Raw genomic sequence first — 24,511 nt, forward strand, 5'->3', positions numbered from 1 at the left:
TTTACTTGTGACTCATTTACATTTAGGCATACTAAGATGATGCTCCTTAATATAATCACATCAAGTGGGAGGGAACAATTTCAGAGCAATCTGATTGGCTGTTTGTTATGTTGGTGCTCCGTTCTACTACCACAATGGAAATTATATCAATCATCTTTCCGGCCTAAACAACCGAAACAACACCAAGAGCACAGCTTTCTTTTACAGTGGGTTTCTGTAACTCACAGAAAGTAAACAAAAGAGGCGTTACGGTAAACCAAAACACTCTCACAAAAACACCTTTAAATTTCCATAATTGTCTTCATGCTAACTGGTCGTGCTGTTTATGCATCATACAAACAACATCTTTATCAACTACAATAACATAAAATGGGTGACATATATATACATATACATATATATGTCACCCATTTCAGTCAAGTTTGTGTGCCTGGGGCATTGCAGCACCTTTACTGCTGGTGTGCACGAGATCATTGTCCTGTAGGCTGTCTCACTTTTGTTCACACTTCAGCTGTCTTACAGATGGCTTCAAACTTTACACTATAATACTTTGATATTAAGAGGATTTCATGGTTGATTAAATGATGGAAAGGCGACAAAGCCTGTGACTGCAAAAACAGCCTAATTCATCCATTTCACCATCATGCTGAAAGTTTGGTATGAGGTGCTTTCAAACAAACCATACTTGATTAGTGTTTTAATAATTGAGCTATCACAAACATTAATATCGAGACCGATGTCTGCTGAGTGTGAGATATAGCTCTTTTTTTTGGTGGGGGTGGAGCACAACTATGCATAAAGATTTGAAGTTAGGTCATAGAGTGTATATAAAACATTAATGTAGCTTCCAATCCAGAAAATTGAAGCTAATGAACAAGTACCTTAGACCCAAAATATTTCCTTTGACAATCTGGGGGTGACTCAACATTTTTATGTTGAGTTGATTAACCTGTTTCAAGCCTAATTGTGTCAATGTTCTGGGCCATTTGACCCAGCCTTTTGAGTTTATGGCGCTTTTATGTGTGTTGTAATACCCACAAAACTGTGCTCTTGGTGTTGTTTCGGTTGTTTTTCTATTTTTTGAGTACTGAGTTCTCTCTATTGTTTAGTTATATTTCCGTTTCCCTGGTGTCTTGTCGAGATGTCTCGTCTCCCCTTCCTGTGTGTCATTCCATGTCTCCCCTGTCGGTCATGTTTATTCCATAATTCCCCAGCCCATCATGTCTCTCTCTCTGGTGCTCTCTTGTCCTCTCTCGCTCGTGATCCCTTGCTCCCTCTCCCATCTGCATTTCCTCCTGTGTCAAGCTCATGTGTCACTCTACGTCTCTGTGTTTCCTGTTTTATTTTAATAGTGTCGTGGTCCATGTTCAGTATGTTCAGTTCCCCTGTGGCGTCACATCCATTTTGTTCCCCATGTGTTTCCACTTCCTTCACTGTCCTTCTATGCATTTAAGTCTTCTGTTTTCCTTGGTTTGTTCGCAGGTCGTCTGTTCGTCTCCCCCATGTTCTCGGTCCGTAGTTTTTCCATGTTCCCTGTGCTTTGCTGTTAGTTTAGTTTTTCCCAGTTTAGAGTCAGCCTTTGGTTTTGGTTTCTCCTATTTTGTGTCTTTGTGTTTCACCTTAATAAACGGCTCGTCTTTTGAAATATGATTTCTGTCCTCAGCGTTTGGGTCCTCTTAAATAAACCCTTTGACATACTGAATGCAATCTGATGTCTGTTGTGGAAGTTTTCCATTAAATAAAGCCTGCAGACAAGCGGTGAGCGGTAGCTAACATTCTTTAATCAAATCACAAAGAACAGAAAACCCAAGCTTGATGAAGTCCCTGCATGATCGCGGGGCAGACGGTCAGCAGAGTCTCCCTGAGCCTAGCATGGCTCTCAGTTAAATACCTTCTTCAGGAACAAAAGGCAGTACACAGCTGTTTCACACCTTAAGGTTCACACTCCCTTGCTACCTCCCAGAGTCCCAGAAGACACAAAAGACTCTTCCTGTGGAGTTGTCTGCTTCCCCCAACTTCCTCACTAGACCCCCACCATTTGTCTTACTGTATGAGTGTGAGACTTGTTGAAATCCAGTGGCACCAAGGCATCATACAATAAAATAATGTGATTAATACATAAATAAAAGAAATTCCTATACACTTCTGATCCCTATTACAGTCTAAAATAACAAAAAGGAAATTGTGCTTTAGGGTCTGGTTACTTTGTAATTGACATGTTATAATCATATGGGTTTCCAGTATCCTTTGGTTTTCCTGCCAGCTCCACCACTCACTTATCATGTCTGGTTACATCAACATGGTAACACCTAAGACACTTCATAAATTCACAACAAGATTTCACAAAACAATTGCTGATCTTACGCTATGTTTTCCATCTTTTAAATACAGTCTGTGTCTGAGCTCAGCTTAACACGAGCAGAATTTTTTTTTAAAACGTGTTTACCCAAGTGTGTTTTAGTGCCCACTCCACCAGTACCTTTTATATATGTCTAAGATAGTCACTAATAAAGTCAAATAAATCAGTGCAATTTTGGTACAATACACTAGCATACATCCAGCTGACATCAGACTAGGCTTATGGTTAGGAAATGTGTCGATGTGCTTAGCAAATATGCTAAAAATGTTGCTTTTTGAGACAACATGGAGAAAATGCTGCGAGTGTAGGACTCAACTGTAAAATTATGATATTATTTTATGCCATGTTAGACCCCGAAATAAAGATTGTGAATTATTATGTAGTTTAAGTTGGCATTATTCTCCTGAATTAGAAGAAGGTGATAATTATTGCAGTATTTAAACTGATTTGCATTGCATTAGACTGCTGATTTATTGTGAATGAATGATATTGTTTATGATGCATTATACTGTTGAGTTATAAGGAATACTGTTCGCAGAAAGTCATCGCCTTATTTGTCTGATTAGAAGAGAATAGAACATGCTGGAGTTTTCTGCCCCATCTCAGCACGAGCAGATAAACAGGGAGCCAAGGTCGTAGCTTAGGCGCCGTGTGAGAGAAAGAATGTGAATGTTTAGGCTTTTATGATAAGATGGGAGAACCAGAGGCTATAAGAGTTTGAGCAATGCTCCACCACTTTGAGATTTGAGGCTGTCTGCATCAGTGTCCATCTCCCACGTGTGTGATCATTAAATCATCGTTTGACTCAACCCGACCGGACCAGTGTTGTTATTGTGGTTTTTCTCTTGTCTCCATCCCCAATATTTTGAACCTTAACATTTTGGGGGCTTGTCCTGTGGTATTGGGGTGGAATTTAAAAGTTTGGACGGTCCGAGGTTGTCGAACGGACAGGCACGAGCCAGTGGTCTGATTTGAGTGGACAAAAGCCGGCTTATCTAAAGGTAAGGCACTACCTGTTGAATTATTTCCAAAATGTGCCAAATTGGATATGACTAAATTAAAGTCTACTCACTGAAATTACTGGTAGAGTGTCTGTTTTGATTTTGATGAGAATCACCGTGTGTTATGCAGTTAAAGTTGCTTAAGAGTATTTAATGAAGTTGAAGAAATATGAAACTGTTCCAGAAGTAACAGAGAATGTTGGGTTTGAGTCCCTGGATAGTGAGCTGAAGGCTCAGGTAGTTTAGTAGGGAAATTAGGACAGAAACTGTTCCAGAAGTAACAGAGACTGGTTAATAGTTTTACAAATTAGGTCAGAAACTGTTCCAGAAGTAACAGAGACTGTTTAATTGGTCGTAAAAAAGTTATCTTTCTTCGGTTGGACCCGTTATGGTAAAATTTCTCAAAATCGGTTAGGTGAAAATTATTATAGGACGGCACCAGAAGTTGCTAAGAAGCACATAGCCCGGGGGTTACGCCCCCTCCTAGTCGTGGACGCGCGGCTTTGACCTGTCGGCGAACAGGGTTAGTTCAGTTTGGCTTATCTGTGGGGTACAGGGCATCCTGAAATAAGCTAGGAGTTACCGAGTCTCCTCACCGTTTTAAACGGTGTCATGTGCTTGTTTGGATACTGTTAAATTGAGTTAGGGATTTTAGAAATTAGGTCAGAAACTGTTCCAGAAGTAACAGATACTGTTTAATTGATTACAAAAAAGTTAACTTTCTTCGGTTGGACCCGTTATGGTTAAATTTGTCGAAATTGTTTAGGTTCTTTAGAAATCAGGCCATAGGCTGTTCTGGAGGAAACAGATACTGGTTAATTGATTACTCGTTATTTTAAATTTGTCGAAATTTCTTAGGTGCTCAATCTGTTAGGCCTGTCAGTGATTGTAAATACAAGACGTCTTTTGTAATATAAAATAATAGAGTTTTGCCTGAGCTTGGTGTGAGACTGTGTGTGACGTGCAGCTGCGGCGCTGAGGGCTATTTTTAGACTGTGTGTGAACATGCAAATGAGCTGTGAACTACACAGAGGACTTTTGCTTCCTGTTTAGTGTGTTTTGTGGGATTTGCAAATAATGATACAAGCTTGTAATAAAAACGCTGATTTTGTTGATTATAATATTATAAATAAGGATTTGAATGACTACGCTGAATGTTTGATGTTCGGCTGGATTTTAATATAGAAGAGATAAATTGTGTTTGAGTAAGACCGGCACTTCAGTCGGCAGAGTGTGATTGTGATGAAAATGATATTAAATAAATCTCTTAGTGTGTTGATACAGGTGGCTACGGGCCTGGACCACCCGGCCCCATGAGCAAACAAAAAGTTAAGTTAACCCACCTACAAACGCACATACACGCAATGAAGAAACAGCTTACACCCATGAACATGTGAAGATTTTCCAGCAAGTTTAAAGCAGTGAAGCTTAACATACACCCGCCGTTACACAATAAAGTTTATCCACTACTAACGAATAAACTCTCTGGGTTGCAGGACAACATCTTAACTTCAAAAAAAAAAAAAAAAAAAACACTGGTCTGACAAACCAGTGAAGATATGACAAATTTAGTGGTTAGAAAAGTCAAATTGTGACAAGTTTTCTGCCGATTGATAAATATAGGTGATTACTGAATGAAAGAAAATTCCATTTTGAACTTTAAATACAATCTTAAGAATTTTAAAATGTACCTGTGTCGTCCTGTCAGCTTGGTGGGTTATGAGAGGATTATATGGAGAGAAAAAAAAAAAAAAAAAAAAAAAAAAAGGGGGAGTGAAGGCTGACACAGGGCCTGGCCCCGGTGTTTCTCCCCTCTCTGACTGATATAGCCAATACAACATCATTAGTTTTGTTTTGTTTTGTTTTTGTTTTTTTTGTTTTGTTTTTTTTCTCTTTATGTTTGATTACAGGTAGGGAAGCCGAGGCTGACCTGGACGCCTGCTCTCCCCTCCACCATCGTTGCTCACTCCTCCACCATCTTTGAAGTGACCCTGACCAAATGCTACAGCAGCTGGACCTATAACAACAGCTTGAAAATGTCAACAGTGCTGCAGGAAAACGATATCAGGCTGCGGAGATGGAGAGTGTTAAATCCAAGGCCCGTTTCACTACACGGGGAGATTTCCGTCAGTCTCTCTTCTTAAATGAGAAGATTGAGAAAGGTCCGGCTCCCACCAATGACTTTGACCACCTGCTATAGAGGAACTATCGAGAGCATACTGAGCAGCTGTATCACTGTCTGGTTCGGGAACAGCAACATGCCGGACAGACGAGCTCTACAGAGGGTTATGCGAGCAGCTGAGCGCACCATCCGCTCCGAACTCCTTGACCTGCACTCAATCCACAGCAGGCAGTGCCTGATCGGACACACCCCTCTCACACACTCTTCACATTCTTGCCATATGGAAAAAGACAGCTTCAGCGGACAGAGCTGTGACGACACGCCCATTAAGCCCGGAGGAAAAGTGAGGCCGAGCAAAACAATGCTGACCTTAACAACTCTGCATTAAAACTGTGCAGGACAGTGACGGACCAACACTGATGATCGGGCAGCAAAACAGGGCGTGCCACAAACAAAGGAAAACTGAGGACAGGAGGCACCTCAGAATGGAGAAAAACACCAGGAGAAAATAAGCTGAAGGCACAGGGGTCGGGGCTCAGACAGGAGCTGACCTCTGGGAAGAGCCGAACAGCAGAACCACAGAAGGTCCAAGGGAAACATCAATGGACTTTAATCTGATTTCTACGGAAAAGACTCTGAGGTTTCTGCCCTCAATAAGACCTCGAGGCATCAGAGCAGAAACTGAGCATGGCCCAGGAGGAGCTAGCTGAAAATCGAACCCATCAGGCTTGGAGTCCAAGACACCGGACTTGAAATCAGGCCGGAGCATCCTGGAGCTAGATGAGCAGTGTGATTTGTCCGGTCTGCTATGGAGCAAACGTTAGGGGGATGGCTTCCTGTCGCCTCTGCCGTCCTCCGATCGCTCAGCGTCCTGGGCTGCCCAGCTCCGGACTGAACGCTCGGGCCGAGACACCCAAACAACCATGGACTCCATTCCCCTGGAATGGGACCACGACTACGACCTGAGCCGTGGGCTTGAAAGTGCAAGCAGGGATCCCAGAGAGCCTTGAGGCCTGTGTTAAACTAACAGAACAAAGATTGAGGTCTTCCACTGGGGAGGTGGAAGCTGCAGACTCTCCTATACACCTTCTGGATGTCAGCCGTTCCACCTGCAAACAAACGGACAGCAGTCGCACTTCTGCAAGCAACAAACGGACATCCAGACAATTGAGCTGCGTATCAAAACCCTGAAGGAAGACCGAAGCAAAAGGGTCAAGTTAAGGAGGAGCGAAATAAGGAGAAGATGCTGGACACTGGAGAAAAGGACTGCCTCAATTGGGGCCAGAACCAGTATGGACAGAACTCTGAGCAGCAGCACCAATGGATGCAAACAGACTGAAAAGGAGGAGGGCAGGACCCAGGGCACGCTTCAGGCCGTGGTTTACCCAGAACACTACAACAGGAAAGTGATGAACACAAACACCCACACAAACACACACATCTACATGCACCGACTCAGAGTGAAAAGAAACATACATATGAACATATGCACTCGTTGATTGAGGGAGAAATGACACACACACACACACAAATTAAAATGTTGATTCAATGAACTGAGAAGTGATCCACACACACACACGCTGATGCAATGAAGAATGCTTTACTAACAAATGCTGCACACAAACATCCAAATACGGAGTTGGTTACAACAGCAAGAACTGATTGATTATTTATTGCTTAAATGTATTTCATGCCACGCAGAGGGCATTTGTGTAGATTTAGAGGACATGGTCTGAAGCACTTTGATAATGAAAACAATGTCTGTGCGTGATGTCTGTTTATGGCTCAAAGCCTCCACTGAATTGTTTACTGTGCTTCACACAGTCTAACAAGGAGCAGTGGTACAGAGCGAAAATGATGAATGAATGGTGTGAGTTTTATTTCGAAGAGAATATGAAAAGGTTGTGTTGATTCAACTTAGTTGTTTACGTTTTTGCCAAAGTAAAGAGTTGGTGTGTAACTAGTGTCCACTATTGAGTCAAGTAAATCCAACATGTTTTGTTGGTGCAAAAAGGAGTTTTGGTTGATCTTTGGGTTTTGTTTGATACTAGGTTGATTCTATGAGTGAGGTTTGGATTGTTTTCTTTCTCTGAGAGAGAAAAGGATGGTTTTATGCTTGGGCATGTTTGTAATGGGCCCCAGTATCTGTTATTATATGAGTGTTTAATTGGTTACGTCTGTGTTTGCTTTCGTTACAGTGCACTGAGATAAGAACATCTGAGAGGTGTGATCCACCGGTGGTGATATTTTGGTATTTTGTGAGCTCCTGATTTAACAAATCGGCTCCTTAATCCAGGCCTGAGAGAGTGAATTTTAAAGTGCTATAAAATATTCTTACTGAAAACAGTCGCGAAGTATTTTTCTCCATGATTATAATGGGCTGAGGAGAAATTCACTTGTATGGGACACTGGTCGAATGAAAAGTCCTGATCCTAAAAGGATTGCAGCGAGTCAATCCAGTCCAAGAAAAAGCAATAAATAAGGAATTGTTTCCTTTAAAATGACGACGTCATCTTGCTGGTGAAGGAGCCTCGAATAGGTTGCGCGTGAGACTCCATTATCAGCAATATCTGGTATGAATGTGTGTGGATGTATGCATGTGACTGGACTGTTATGGACTGACGACTAAAAGCTTTAACTGACTTGGTACTGAGACAAAGACGGTACCGACTTTAGGATTAGTAAATGTCCACAGACAGTTCACCCAGCCTGTAAAAGAAGGGTGGATGTTTTGTCTTGCTTTGTTTTGTTTTTGCAAGAGCAGAAGGTTGACAGAGACTGAGGGGGGAGGCTGTAGCTTCACAGGAGTGTGAACTGCGGATTTAACCCTTGGGTTGCCAAGTTGGAGTTACTGATGCTTACATAAAAAATTGTGTTTTAGTAGCTGTGTTTCGATTAGGGTACCATTATAAAATGGTTGGGAATGTTAAATGCTAAAATGAAGAAAAGGTTTGAATTCACTTATGACTGAACATGTTATTAGTATTAATCATAGTGGGTCACTGTAAAGAGTCAAGTAACTTTTATAGAGGAAAGAAAGAAAAAAAAAAAAGAAAAAACCCTCTACCGAGGCCTATAAATAACAGGGAATGATAGACTTGCCACACGCAAAATAGAGATAATGTAATGATAAATACTGGTCCCCGCCTTTTGGGTGACATCTTGAAATAGTCAGCAATTTAAAAGTAAGATAGAACCGACAGGGGTGGTGCTGCACAAGAACGAGAGTAAGATAAAGTAAAATATTGTGTTTAGCTTTGAGAAGTTTAAATTAAAATGTACCATTACACTCAGAGGATCAATATGAAGTTTGATATATGCTAATTTTGAGTGAAGTACATGACTGGTGACTGTTCTGTCCTGAGCTTTTGTTTTTACAGCACCCGCTTGACCACACCAACAGTTTTTCGCCACCGAAAAGGAGTACTTGTAGAGAATAGAGAATGGGGAGGAAAATCACCAAAACTGGGAAAGGTAAGCCCCAAAGGGGGTGATAACACCATAACTTTCACTTATGGTCAAATTCTTAAAATTTGACCCCGAACTTGAAAAATTCTTCAAATATTTAGAGACAAAGTAGGTTGAAATAAAATATAAGGTTATAAACCACAAAAGGATGAAGCAAATGAATTGATAAGATGGTGAATCGATACGCAGTAAGCTGTCGATCACGTTGATTATGTTTATTCTAGTGAGCAGAGCAGGATTATTATTACTAAAGAATACAAATGAAATAACAAAAACTAGAAGTGGAAAAACATTTGTGCTAACGGAAATAAAATCAAAATAAGAAAAGTGTTTACAAAACTAATTAAAATCAATTGGATTTATAGCAAAATGTGTGTAGCACCATTGTTGTGTGTATGCCCTACGATAGTCAAGTCATTTAAACTTTACATAGTGCACAAGGGGAGTTCATTGATCACTACTGTGAAACTAATAAGATTTAGGAGCTATGTAAGAAACTTACAGGTTCCACTGAAATTTTTATAAGCAGGATATTAAAACTTATTTATATAACAATATCAAAAATGTAGATCAGGGACCAACTTAGAAGTCACTGACACTTGACTAGCTGTAAACCATTGGTTTAGGAATAAGTGATTGCACTGGGCTTTCTATTACACAAAAGTCAACTCATTTATGATATCTGAGGAAGTATTGTGATTTAATTTGGAGACACAAAGGAACATTTGGCACTTCCCACATCTCACATATGTTTACTGTTGCACCCAACCATTCCACAACTGAAATGCCTGTGACTCCTAATTATTTCAGGCAAACGGAGCGAACCATATTCTGTTATAATCCCATCTGATTGGGGCTTTTATTCTTGACGTTTGGAGAGAGCTCTTCATTACTAGTACTAGTAATGGAGAGAGCTCTTCATTACTAGTACTAGTCAGGTTTTGTTCACATGTTTGTTCCAGGTCTCTCAGTCAAGAGGAGTTTGAACTCCAAATATGGTGAAGTCTTTTCGCACATTGAGATCACTAATAACTCTTAGCAAAAATGTGATCTTGTAGAAACAATCAGGTGACATGGAGTCAGTTATAAGTGCGACTCTCAGTTTTACTTTATTGGAAAATATTTTTGCATTTTATCCATATTTGTTTTTAACAAAAATCAAAATTCCACATTCTCCTGCATATCAGTTTTGAACCCGATAGGACGACAGATTGTGGCCCTGTGTTTTCCTCCATTACACCTGCCACTGCATCTCGATAATCTTTGTGTTGTTCCTCCTGGGGTGTCACTCTCCCCTATCTGGCTCACATGACTCTTACCTTTTGAAAAATTATGTTTGAATCTCGCTATTCGGTCAAGAATTCTCTATGCCCTTGTTAAAGAGTTGTCTACTAGGAAAAAGTGAAATGAATATAAGTATAAAGTCCCGACGTGCACTACAGTATAAATTAATAGGTTAGGCATGTTCTCCGTGAAATTAAATAAGCTTAAAATAAATAAATAAAAATAATAAAATAAAACTCTGAGTTTAACAAAATGTTTCAAATGAAAATATCAGGTCTATCTCTCTGGCTTTCATAAAATGTAAAAAGGGTGGGAAAAAACAATTGGTAAGACCACCACCCCACACATGTGATATTATTTAAAGGTACGGTTGTCCTCTTTAAGAAACATCAGGACTTAGAAGAGTGGTAAGTAGAGTATGAGAGCTACAAGTGAACACTAAATGTACACTATGGTGTGTTAAAATAAATTAGAGGGCCGTCAGGGGGTTATGAGGGACATTTATAAAGCAAAAATCCCACAAATCTTGAAATGCACTTGAAAAGCTCACACACGAAGGTTAGCTTAGCTGACCTTGAAGAGCTCCCCCATTCAACCCACATCACCGGAAAACAGCTAACACCAGATAAGGCAGCGTGGTGCAGCCCGAGACAACAGGATTGGAACATCTAAATAATTGTGCGAGCACCTTCAGAAGGTTTGTCGATTGACCAAAATTATGAACACGCAGTGCAGCAGGAGTTAATAGTCTTAATACCCAGGGATAAGCAGGGGAGCATGGCTGATGTGTTGAAACTGGAATTTTGTGACACTTAGTTTTGGCAAAATACAACTAAAATTATAACTGGCACTAATCAACATTAACCTGAAACTGAGGATTTTCGGACAATATAAATTAGACTAAACTAGCAAAGACTTGGTAAACATTGATTACACCTGGTACAAACATCAGGACTGATGACTATTGTAAATCTGGAGTCGAAACTAAAATAAAAAATAAGAACTAATGAAAATAGTAAAACGATTTGAACCCTGGTGTGGAGTTTTGCAACTCTGACCAGGAAGCAATATAAAATGGATTGTTGGAACAGTTGGCGTTAAAGTCTCTTTCGGCACTCCAGTCTACGATGGCATTGAACATCTTTAGCCGTTGAACATCTTTAGGGCGGAAAAGGGTTGGTGTGACCAACGGGTGGTTTGGCTTGTTGTAAGTATATTTTGAGATCAGGTGGCTCTGGATAGACCAGTTACCAGGTCTTGGAAAGAGGACAGACTCATTAAATGAGAAGAAGGAAGTTCCTGGGATTGAAGATCCTCTGGGTGAGTGGTTGATTGAAAACATTCATAAAATAAAAGCTATCTGTTGTTATTGATTGGTAATAGATTGATAATTGGCCACATTTACGGCTGTGTTGACTTGTTGTGGACGTAGTCTGCCTCATGTTTGAGCACTCTGACTAAACAGGTTGAAAATAGACACATTAGATGAGAAGAGTATGCAGCGCCACCCTGTCAGACCCCAGTGACAATGGAGCTCAGTGATGAATCAGGTGAGCTGCATTTATGGCTGTATCATGGCAGAGTTTCCCCTGCTGTGGTCAGTGAAGAAAAATCAGGAGAATGTCAAATTTAAGAGAGCCATCTATAAACGTTTATGTGTCAGGTTGAATGGGACAAAAGGGGGTGTTTTACTGTTGTTTTAATATCAGCATTTTATTGTTGTATGAGACTTATGCAACGAGCATTTATAGAAGCTTTTGACCGTATTCTAACATTTGTGTCCCTGTGATTGTTATAACCTCTGATTAGTCTTTTATTTACAGGTGTTAGGATATTGATTTAATTTTTCTTTGCAGGGGTAATCATGATAATTTATATACATATGGCAGTTTGTTGCTCATTATAGAGTTGCGCTCAAGTTAATAAGGGTCAAAAGCTACAGTCAGCGCGAGGTCTGACTGATCTATGGTGTGGAGTGACTTCGAGCATGGAGGGCTGCACGCGCTTACATAACACTAAGATCATGTTATTCTTTGTGATTTTTATTCAATTATGTCTTTTGCTAGGTATAAGTAGTGGCAGTTAATTAGACGATATTCATTAAAATATTAAAAATACTTGAGTCAGAACATTGCACGCAGATCAACTTAATATTCTGGGTAACGTGGTGCCTGCCTCACCTTTTCTTTTAATGTTCTAGTTCTGTTGATTTGACACATTGGAATGTGTCAAAAAAGGGGGGGGGGAAGTTGGGTTTCAACATCAAACAAGGATTGTTTGAACATTTTTATAACTTGATTTGTGTCTTTAATAACTTAGGAATGGTAAAGCTTAAGCTAATGGTGGCCCGAGAAGTTTACGGTCTTTTGTAGAGAATCAGTGAGAAGCATAAATCATTATTTATTTATCATTATTTCCATCCACTAGAAGGTCAGTAGATAATAACATTAGATTATTAGGGCTAGGAAGGGGGTGTTTTGGTTTTCTGTCTCTTACAGAGAAAGGAACAGACACCAGACGAGGCCACAGAGATACGAGGGTCCTTCGCAGCAGAGACAGATACAGTGACTGCCGAGACACCAACTGGGTCCAAGGGTCATGGCGTTTGGGCTCCAGCTAGTCACTTCAAAAGGATGAATCCCATAAATACAGCAATAACCATGAAGGGGTTGACGGAAATCCGGAAACACCAGACCAACGAGGTTCGAGAGGCTCTTGGGCAAAAGGGGGACGCCTTCCTGTTCTTTTCTGGAGGATACACGGGAGACACAGGACCCGAGGATACACAGATCGTTGTTTGAAATAGGGGCAGAATAATCCCCTGATCTGTGTCACGACTGAAGGGTTGTCTAACCCCTGAGGTTGAAGTAAGAAGAACAGAGGATCACGCAACTGGACGACACTGGTAGCTGCAGCAATAAAATAAAGGTTAAGAGCTCTTCGGACAGAGGTTCTAGTCTACGTCTGAATGGTATAAGGGAACACCAAATAAAGCTGTGGGAGAACAGGGGAGTGTCATCTGGACCTGCTATCCTTGTAGTAATAGTTTGTCTTGCACCTGACTTGCGCAAACACAGAGGTCATCTTACATATGGTTTGCCCGTCAGGGGGACAAAGGACCTCAGGAGTGAGAAGAGATGAACCCGGCCACACTGGGCTACAGGGTGTTTGTGAGCTCATTAGAATAATGAGCTCATCAGGGGGAATTGTAAAATTATGATATTATTTTATGCCATGTTAGACCCCGAAATAAAGATTGTGAATTATTATGTAGTTTAAGTTGGCATTATTCTCCTGAATTAGAAGAAGGTGATAATTATTGCAGTATTTAAACTGATTTGCATTGCATTAGACTGCTGATTTATTGTGAATGAATGATATTGTTTATGATGCATTATACTGTTGAGTTATAAGGAATACTGTTCGCAGAAAGTCATCGCCTTATTTGTCTGATTAGAAGAGAATAGAACATGCTGGAGTTTTCTGCCCCATCTCAGCACGAGCAGATAAACAGGGAGCCAAGGTCGTAGCTTAGGCGCCGTGTGAGAGAAAGAATGTGAATGTTTAGGCTTTTATGATAAGATGGGAGAACCAGAGGCTATAAGAGTTTGAGCAATGCTCCACCACTTTGAGATTTGAGGCTGTCTGCATCAGTGTCCATCTCCCACGTGTGTGATCATTAAATCATCGTTTGACTCAACCCGACCGGACCAGTGTTGATATTGTGGTTTTTCTCTTGTCTCCATCCCCAATATTTTGAACCTTAACACAACACAATGATCGTATCAAAGATAGACAACGTGGCTCCAACGTGATTCCTCCCACTGTACAAAATGAAGCTCTGTTTATCAGGGCTACTGTGTTTTGCATGTTTGGAGCCTGAGTTGCACAGTAGTGACTCTGGGGTGGAGTTGCTGCTTTGAACTCCACCCACTCACCCGCTGGAGGTGACTGGGAACACGCCCCTCTGCACTTTTTACAGCTTTTAACAGTTGCTACAGTTTTAACAATGTCCGCTGGTGGTTTTACAGCAACTGACTATTAAACTAATGTAAATGCAGCCATATCACTGCTTTTAAAAAGCAGCACAGCTCACATCATTCTGTAGCCTCTACTGATTAATTCATTAGCTAGAATAGCCGTTAGCATCTAGCTAGTGCTACACTGTGTTCGAGGCTTTTTAGCAATTCTACACACCTGTGTTGCTGTCATAGTTAATATGTTTGAATAATAATCCCTTATTATTTTTTGTTATTCTCAATTTAGACAAAGAGATTATATCAAGCATTACACATTACACAGGCCTATAGTGTTGTAATTATCACAACTTAAAATTAAATGCTGTCCTTTGACACTTTACCATATGAATGAGGATGATAGAAAACAAGCTCATTCAGTTTGACAGTTTGGCATCCATCACACACTCACAGAGCTCTCTCCTGCCTGATAGCATGTAGATAGAAAAGTTTAAATGGAAAGTTTTATAGGAATGTAATTTGTCCTTTTATTTAACAGCAGATTTCCCCCCAGACCCTGGGGGGAAATCTGCCCCAGGGAGATGGGGCAGATTTCCAAAATGTTGGAAGAAGACCATCAGAGCCAGGCTGGGTGTGGTTACCTGGGTCCAGAAATTTGGAGACAATTCCTCCCCTTCTTTCATCACCGCTGTCCTGTGCCAGATGTTCCGTTGACCCACTGAGGCCATGTCCACACTAATACGTTTTTTTGTTTGAAAATTCATCTTTTTCTTTCCGTTTTGGCGTTTTTGGTCAAGGAAAACTGAGCTTTTTGAAAATGATCTCCAAAGTGGATACATTTGAAAACGCTGTTTTCGTATCGCAGTGTGGACAGCGAAAACGGAGGCTTTTGAAAACGATTGCACATTTTAGTCATATGATGCAGTCATGTGATCAATTCTACTAAGCCTCTGGGCCTGCAGCTCGGTTCACTCTGGCACAGCTGGCTGCCGGCAGCCGGTGCAGCCCCCTATAGCTTCTGCTCGGTGGCTACTGGGTGATGCCTTGTCTGGGGATCCGCAGCCCTTCCCATGAGGGTGGCACGGATGCCCCTCCGGTGGTCCTCCTTGGGCTCTCGCACTCTGGGGCCTCTGGATGTCTGGGGCCTGGATCTCCTCCATGCCTGCTTCATGCCCTGGGGGACGGGGCTATGGCTCTCTACATCCTCTAGCAGACCATTACATGGGGAAACCTTTTGAATACAAGCGCACTGATCCACACAGGTGTGCACACGCGTGTTCACTGTTCGTAGACTTAAATTACACCTTTCTTGGCTGCTAATTTCAAAGCACATTGTGCGCTGTCTGTCCTGCGTGCTGCACAGCAACATTGAATATTTAGTATTTACAGCTGTTTACACTTAGCTAGATTAATGCGATGGTGTTGTGTTTAGTATGTTGCTTTGGGGTTTTTTTTTGCTTTTTTTCTATTCTTTCTCTCTCAACAGGTGATCCAGGAGATTTCTTTTTTCCCCTTTCTCACTGTCCCTCTCCCCTTCTGTTTTTCTTTTCCTTCCTCTTTCTTTCTCCCTTTCCTATCCCTCACTCATGTCTGTCCCGTCTGTAACAACTGAAAATAAAATAAAATAAATAATAAAAACAAAGGTCGATCAAATGGACCAATACGGAAATGCCGTGATGATCCATTTGGCAAAATAAATCCATTGGGTATCCTTGTTGGTCTTCAGACAACAATTCTGACGGCTAAAGAACCAAATGGGACAGGCAGAAAAAATAAAAAATTCTACTAAGATGGCGGACAACATTGTACAGCAGTTGTTTTGTTTGCTGTCAATTTTGACAGCCCTATTAAAGATTATCAGTTTGTACATGCTAGCTCCAGATAAAACTCGGCACTTTTCCTCAACATTTTGCCGCAACAGAGCCGGAAAGTGAATAAACGGCAGACGGAAATGATGCAGGTCGAATGGTCTTGGGTTTCATGCATGCACAGAACGGGAACGTAGCATGTGTGTGGATGAAAACGATTGAAAACAATAGTGTGGATACGGAGCGTTTTTAGATGAAAACGCCGATTTGATAATAAATAATCAGATGATGTTTCTGACATATTTTCAGAAACATCATCAGCAGGAAAAACAACAGGACTCAAAAACTTCACCAGCAGCTCTTTCTGAGCTCTCAATGAGGGAAATATTCTTTGGACCTCCAGTTTAGGCAGATAAAGACAGATAAACCCAGCACTTTTTGAACAGTACAATAGCAAACTTTGTGTAGCGTTAGAAGCACTGCACAGAGGCTCTGGACTTTTATATGATGATGTTGTACTCAGTCTTGGAAAAAATTAAAAAAGCACTATAATTAAAATCTGGTTACTCTGATAGGAATGCCTCTCAATTGACTTATGGCAAATAACACACACTATTAGCAAAATCCATTTACACTCACATTTACAGGCAATTTATAATCTCTGATGTATCCCACTAAGTGCTTGTCTTTTGGACTGCAGGAGGAAGCTATAGTACCCATGTATACATGGGGAGAACATGCAAAGGTCTATCTAGCTATCAGATCTGCTTGCACCATTTGACCCATCTATTGCTGAGCTCTTTCACATGTTAAGGTCTCTAAGCTGTACTGTAGGTTTTTATTTTTTTTTCTGTGTACTCACTGAAAATAATGTTCTTGGCCACATGATTCTTTCTTTATTGCAAAAAGGAGAACAAACAGTTAATACAGTGAAAAAATTAAGGATGTAATACAACACAAGTATGTTGCTATGAGACATTGCCCGTGATGGTGTCTGTTGACTGTAAATATTAATTAAGATTTAAAAAAGACACAAAAATAAAGAAAAGACCAAAAAGTCCAATATACAGCATGTTTAACAAGGAAAAATCAGGATCAATATAAATTTGAGGAGATGCTTAAAATTATCATTGACATCAGCATTTAACTTGAGAGTAGACACTGTCTTCAGCACACTCTCTCTTCTTTCTTCCTCTCGTTTTTCTTTCAGAGAAATTCAGCGCAGCATAGTTTAGTTCTTCATCAACGACGGTCTGGGTAGTAATTAAAAAAATGTTATCTATGTAGCTATATAGATATATTCTGACATATTTTAAGTAAATAAGGATCCATTTTCATCACTTACTGGTTGGCGTGAGGCGCCAGTTTGTGCATCTGATATAGCATTTTCTTTTCCTAAGAACAAGATAAATAATAAAGACAAATACGAAATATTTTCAGAACTTAATATTTATTGACTAATGAAGGCTACAAAAAATCATTACGGAGGCCTCAGTATTGCAAGAATTATTTATGATGTGTACAATGGTTACAGTAGTTCTTGTAATGTGATTATCTATATATAATAAATACATATTTAGTATTTCCATCATTTAAGCCCATATGGAAAAGATCTTATAATGTTTGTATCTGTCTTGTGCGAAACTTGTATGAAAAACATACAAGAGTGAAAACAGATATAAGATCCCTAGAAAAATTATATAAATGAAACTTGTATGTTTTGGATACTTCCTAAAACAATGTATGAAAGTAATGAGAAAGTGGCCACTTTCATGAGTAAATCATATAAGCCTTATATGATTCACTATATGAAGTAGGCCACATCTGATGCAAGTCTTTACTATTTCTTTTCCATATGGGAGTATAACTGAAATACACTTAGCCTTTCAAATATTTGTAGATTCTTACATTTCTTACCTTTAAATTGTTTACCTGCTGTTCGGTTGCACATGAGGAAAACATTTCCAATGACAGAAATGCCCAAACAAACAATTAATACTCCCAGGTGAATAAATGCTGATTTTGTGGATGACTCTGCAAAAGATCAAAGAAAATGAATTCTGAAAAAAAACACATTATCATTGCTGATATTATTGGTTGTATAACTAAAGAATTGGACAGTAATGTCACGTAATAGCACATAAAATTACTAATAATTCTGACTGGCTGTTTAAAACTGAAATTCACATTTTTTCTAATTAATTTATAAATCATAAACTTACCTTGAATAACCAGTGTAGTTCCACTTCCAAATAATATCTCCCCACATGTGGCCACAGCACAGTAGTAAGTCCCAGCATCAGAGGAGCTGACCTTCTTAGAGAAGCGATAAACACATCCATCCTGAGGGTCAGATCTTTCATCACATATATTACTTCTGTTTCTGTCAGTGTAGATGATGTTTGGAAGAGATTTATCTGATCCCTCTCTGACCCAGAGAATATTGAGATCTCCTGGACACGTCTTGTTGTCAGAGTCAGAGAAGACTGAACACTGGAGCGTCATTGTGTCTCCTGGTCGGACTGGATTTGATTCTATCAGTAACTGACTGACTGCAAAGTTTGATGTCCTCTGATCTTTTCCTGTGTAATACAAATCACATTTTTCCAAACATGCATAGAAAAATTTTCAAAGTTTGTAAAAGTAGGTTGGCTATTACCTTTTACTAACAAATATGTCCCACTCCATGTAGTTCCAATCCATTCTGTGTTTGCACAATGATAGTGAGCCTCATCCTCTTGAACTGTCTTCAAAATGGTCAAGCTGCTAAAATTTGCATCATTATTTATCCGAAATCTTGAGCTCAAAAATCCAGGACTAAAATCAGCTTTAGACTGAATCAGAGTAACTATTAATTTAAGAGTATCCCCGATGCTCTGCTTGTACCATTTGAGTCCCCTAACGCTGAACTCTTTGGGAATAGTGCATGTCAAGGTTGCTGGTTCACCAAGCTGAACAGTTTCAACTGGAACCAGAGAATCTGAAATAAGAGAAAACAGAAAAAATAAACTTTTTTTGCTGTGGTAACTTTCCATTGTAAAGCTAGTTTAGTCTGTGCAAATGTATCAGACATATAAATTCTTAACTGAGAACATTTTTAGACAATTTTTTTAAAGAGGCACTTACATCCTTTGTGAAGACAAAATAATGTAATCCATAGGACAAGCATTTTGACAGTGTTTCTTGTTCGGGACCTTACTGGTATTTTAGTGAGTGAAGGCGGTGAGATGTATTCAGATGACAAAAATGTATCTGATTGGCTGAGAGAATAGACTGAAATGTACACTTAAAGTACCTCCTCCTGCGCTTTGTAACACCACCTCTCTTTCATGTTCTATTGCAATTTTCCAAATTATTCAGTTTTTACTTTTGGCTACTTTTGAACGCTGTTTATTTGATGTTTTTTTCTTGTTCTTGGATCTTATGTAAAAAATACCTCAAACATTTCACACTCTGCATTTCAGAGCAGGTTGGGTATTTTATAGTTCAGAGGTCATGACACCCCGAAGTGCTGAAGAGCAGGGTGAACCAATGTTTCTTGGCCTAAGGAGATGGTTTAAGCTCCTATAAAAAATAATAACCAATTGGTAATTTTTGTAGCGAATTTAATTAGCATTAATGAGATATGTCAAGTCTCACTCGATAACCCCACGGTGGAGCTAGAGGTAAATCCAGAATGATGCTGAGCATAAGCTACATGATTTTTTTAAATTAGAATATGGATGTTTTCTTTGCATCAGCTGGCTTGACAAAACCTATGAACCCAATAATGGGTATTATAATGAGATAATATCAACTCTTTATTGGTCAAGACAGCCTTTTTTCCTGACCTATTAAAAACATCCCATCTATTTCATGAGCTGAGATGATGAACAGGTGATGCAGACCAATAAAAGATTTTTTTAAAAATATATTTCAACTCATGGAGAGAAAGAGAAATATTAAAATAGTAAATATATATCAGTAAATCTCAATTTTTCACTCAGTGTATTGTCAATACCTGCTGTTCATTTCTAGGTGAGTAATTGGTCAGTAAGACAAGGAAGTGTCTTACTGAATCCCAGATTCATCCCAGATTAATACCGGATCTCCGAACCACCTCTGCTGTCTCCTTATGATGGAGAAAGGTTCTAGGATTGAGTTCTGATATGCTCTGGGAGCTCTTTTCTGCTCTCTATATCTGTGATCTAACTGTTTTAGTCATTACCCAAAATTTGTGCCAATAAATAATCCACAGAATCCAGAATCCACAGTTTTACTTTCATGGCCAGCTCTCTATTTAGAATCAGAATCAGATCAGAATCAGAAAGGGTTTATTGCCAAATGTTGAGCAGGTTTACAACATTAGGAAATTGCTGCGGTGCTTCGGTGCAAACATACTGTCATAAATTACGCTTAAATAGACATGAAAAAATAAATAAATAAAAATAAAAATAAGAATAAGAATTAAAAGTGCTAAGTAGATATATACATGAGTGCAGGTGGTGATCAGTGCCAAAACATGGAATGATGCAGTGAACACAGCGTAGGGTCATGTGTTAGTGGTGGGAACAGTCATACGGTTATTGTTCATGTGTCCAACAGCAGAGGGGAAGAAACTGTTCTTATGGCGAGAGGTTCTGGTGCGAATGGACCGGAGCCTCCTGCCTGAGGGGAGCGGGTCAAACAGACTGTGTCCAGGGTGAGAAGGGTCAGCTGAGAGCCGAGCTGCACGCCGCAATGTCCTGGAGGTGTACAGGTCCTGCAAAGATGGGAGTCTGCAGCCAATCACCTTCTCAGCAGAGCGCACAACACGCTGCAGTCTCTATTTGTCCCTGATAGTGGCTCCAGCGTACCACACGGTGATGGAGGAGGTGAGGATGAACTCGATGATTGCAGTGTAGAACTGCATCATCGTCCGTGTTGGCAGGTTGAATTTCTTCAGCTGCCTCAGGAAGTACATCCTCTGCTGGGCTTTCTTGATGACGGAGGTGATGGTGGGCTCCCACTTCAGCTCCTGGGTGATGGTGGTACCCAGGAAGCGGAATGAGTCCACAGAGGTGATGGGGGTGTCAGTCAGGATGATGGGGGGGAGTGGGGCTGTGTGCTTCCTGAAGTCCACAATAATCTCCACTGTCTTATGGGCATTCAGCACCAGGTTGTTGTGGCTGCACCAGGACACCAGACGTTCAACCTCCCTCCTGTAGGCAGACTCATCCCCGTCCGAGATGAGTCCAATAACGGTGGTGTCATCTGCGAACTTGATTAGCTTGACAGACTGGTGGGTGGAGGTGCAGCAGTTGGTGTACAGGGAGAAGAGCAGAGGAGAAAGAACACAGCCCTGAGGGGAGCCGGTGCTGATGGTCCGGGAGTCCGAGACATTCTTCCCCAGCCTCACGTGCTGCTTCCTGTCCGTCAGGAAGTCAGTGATCCACCGGCAGATGGGATCAGGCACATTCATCTGGGAAAGCTTGCCTCGGAGATGGTCTGGAAGGATGGTGTTGAAGGCAGAGCTGAAGTCCACAAACAGGATCCTGGCGTAGGTTCCTGGGGAGTCCAGATGCTGCAGGATGAAGTGTAGGGCCATGTTGATGGCGTCATCTACAGACCTGTTGGCTCTGTATGCAAACTGCAGGGGGTCCAGGAGGGGGCCCGTGAGGGTCTTGAGATAGGAGAGAACCAGGCGCTCAAATGACTTCATGACCACAGATGTCAGAACCACGGGTCTGTAGTCATTTAGTCCAGTGATCCTAGGTTTCTTGGGGACAGGGATTATGGTAGAGGACTTGAAGCAGGCAGGCACATGACATGCCTGCAGTGAGGAGTTGAAAATGCCAGAAAACACTGGGGCCAGCTCGTTTTCACAGTGTCTGAGGGTGGCAGGAGACACACCGTCTGGGCCGGGAGCTTTCCGAGCATTCAGACTCTTAAACTGCTTCCTCACATCTGCTTCATGAATATGAAGAGTTGTGGTGGGAGGAGGTGGTGTGAAATCCTCTTTTGTGTGGGGTGAGGAGGGGGGTGTTGTAGGTGAACAGTTTGAAGGTGGTGATGGCTCTATGGAGGGGGGAGAGGTGGGGGAATGAATGTCCAAAGTGTCTCTATTGTTGGGGCCGTTGGAGGTGTGAAGGCTGCCTGATGGCTCATCAAAACGGCAGTAAAAGTCGTTGAGGGTGTTGGCCAAGAGCAAGTCATCAGTGGAGTGGGGGGTTTTAGGCTTGTAGTTGGTGATATTCCTAAAACCTTTCCACACAGAGGCCGAGTCATTCTCTGAGATCTGCTGCTGCATCTTCTCAGAGTGCTGATGTTTAGCAACGTCCACTTCTTTAGTGAACCTGTACTTGGCCTCTCTGTAGCAGTCCCTGTCTCCGCTTCTGAACGCCTTTCTCTTTTCCAGCCACAGCTTTTTGAGCTTAGGAGTAAACCAGGGTTTGTCATTGTTATAACTCACCCTGGTGCGTAATGGCACAATGCTCTCCTCACTGAAGTGGATATAGGAGGTGACAGTGTCCGTAAACTCGTCCAAGCTGTTAGAAGCAGCCTTCATTTACCAAAAAGCTACTAACACAGGGTCACTGCAGGATCATCTCATCACTGCAGATGCTTCCCGTACTACTCCCCTACTGCTGAACTCTTTATTAGGTAAACTGTGAGATCATAATGATATTATGAGTGATGCTGTTAATTGCATAATCTACAACATCACACAAACAGGAACACAATAACAGGCAAACACAATCTTATTCAATTAAATTTTATTTATATAGCGCCAAATCACAACAACAGTTGCCTCAAGGCACTTCATACAGAAAAAACCCAACTATAATAAGAGCCCCTTTGAGTAAACCCTTCTGCAACAGTGGGAAGGAAAAACTTCCTTTTAATAGAAAGAAACCTCCTGCAAATCTAGGCTCAAAGAGGAGCAGCCATCTGCCTTGACCAGTTAGGGGTGACGTGAAGGAGATAAGACAAATAGCACCATGTTTTACCAAGCTGTTTGTTGTGCCCTGTGTTACCTCTGCCCTCAGTCTCCTCGCGTTTCAGGTTTGGTTTCTTGTTTCTTAGTTTTCCCAGTTTAGGTTTTCCTTAGTTTTTGTTCATGCCATCCCCTCTTCTGTTTGTATCCCCACACCTGTAAATAAACTCACTCACAGTAACCAGTGCCTGCTCTTGGGTCCACTTCTCTTTCTTGCCGCACAATTTGCCTCTGCAAATCGGGACCAAATTTCAGGTAAGAAAGGCCATAGAATCAAATACATATGATATGGAAACAGTCTAATGCAAAATTATTTTATATTATTCTTCACATGACATGTTTTCTGCTTATACCAATTTTTTGACAACATATTTAAAGAGCACTTACATCCTTGATGAAGAAAATCCTTAAGACTGCTTGTTGTTGGTGATCTCGCTTGTATTTTAGTGATTAAAAGAGGTGAAATAATTGTATTACCTAAGACAGTAAAATGCATGTGATTGGTTAACACAGAATAGATGCTTAAGGTTGTGGATACAAGCACCTGAAATGAGCTTCCTCTAAAGGGTAGAGCCATGAGGAGCCAGTTGAGGTGGTTCAGGCATTTGATTAGGATGCTTCCTGGGAGAGGTATTTCAGGAATGTTCGACTAGGAGGAGGCATCAGGGCACACCTGTGCCTCTCCCCTTGACCAGTCTCTTCCAAGATGAGGTGGTTGGGGAGAAGATTGGGTTATATAAGATAAGGAGCAGAAGATGGATGGGGGGATGACAGATTCGAAATTCTTCTTCCTGGGCTTTGTAAAACCTTTCACTTCAATTTCATCTTCTCTTGCATTTGTCCAAATTATGAACTACAATTTTATCCGTCTCTAAGTGATTGTTATTTTTGCCCTTAAACCTTAAGCAAGCAGAAAGCTAACACTATAGTCACACTCTGCATTTTAGAGAACATTTGCAGGACTTTTTTGATACAATTTTTATGCTTTAAACACACCTTACATTTTCATTTTTTAATTTAATAGGTGTTCCACACTCAGCCCCATCTAAAAGTTTAGTCTCCATATGTGCTTAATTATATGTACATTAGAGGCCATGTACCTTGTAAACATAAATATAGCGCATAATAACAACTTGTACAAATTAATATCCAAATTAATGAGCTAAACATACTTACCGGAACCAGTTAAGCATTGCTCTACTCAAATGGTTGAAGAATTACAGTAATTTGATCAGGAAATTCCATGGTACACATGTGTACCATGGAAGACATGTCTTCTTTGTCCAGGAATGTAATTACTGTGCCCTTGATTTGTGGTCGTGATCACTACTTTTAAGACAGTTTGATGTTTATTTTGTAAATGATTTAGGTTGTGGTTGCTATATGCATGCAGTGTCTTCTCAGTCAGATTTAACCATCATCTGTTACACTCAGTTAAAAAAATCAAACAAAGAAGCCAAAAAAACAAGTAAAGAAGACAGACAAAAACTGAACTGGAGGCTTTACCCTACAAACCAATGGTTCCATTTCATTACTG

General features: G+C 40.7%; 1 protein-coding gene across 1 annotated transcript; it reads right to left on the minus strand.

The window, feature by feature from the left end:
* Positions 1-17,155: 17,155 nt before the first annotated feature.
* Positions 17,156-19,188, minus strand: LOC146676795 (signal-regulatory protein beta-2-like). Its single transcript, XM_085415166.1, has 6 exons — positions 19,146-19,188; positions 18,673-18,999; positions 18,242-18,595; positions 17,937-18,053; positions 17,365-17,414; positions 17,156-17,272 (listed from the first exon to the last, which is right to left on the minus strand). The coding sequence occupies exons 1-6, from the start codon at positions 19,186-19,188 to the stop codon at positions 17,156-17,158; spliced, it is 1,008 nt and encodes a 335-aa protein (XP_085271292.1).
* Positions 19,189-24,511: the final 5,323 nt, after the last annotated feature.

Source organism: Rhamphochromis longiceps, linkage group LG2, assembly GCF_057381845.1.
Source record: "Rhamphochromis longiceps isolate RC_006_pf linkage group LG2, R_longiceps_female_GT1.1, whole genome shotgun sequence".
Classification (NCBI taxonomy): domain Eukaryota; kingdom Metazoa; phylum Chordata; class Actinopteri; order Cichliformes; family Cichlidae; genus Rhamphochromis; species Rhamphochromis longiceps.

Excerpts from the sequence above, each read along its gene's own strand:
- LOC146676795 (XM_085415166.1), bottom strand. The coding sequence starts at position 19,188 with ATGCTTGTCCTATGGATTACATTATTTTGTCTTCACAAAGGAT. Across the intron at positions 18,596-18,672 it reads TTTGTTAGTAAAAGGTAATA|ATCAGAGGACATCAAACTTT; the intron begins GCCAACCTACTT and ends ACACAGGAAAAG. Across the intron at positions 17,273-17,364 it reads CTGGCGCCTCACGCCAACCA|ACCGTCGTTGATGAAGAACT; the intron begins GTAAGTGATGAA and ends ATTACTACCCAG.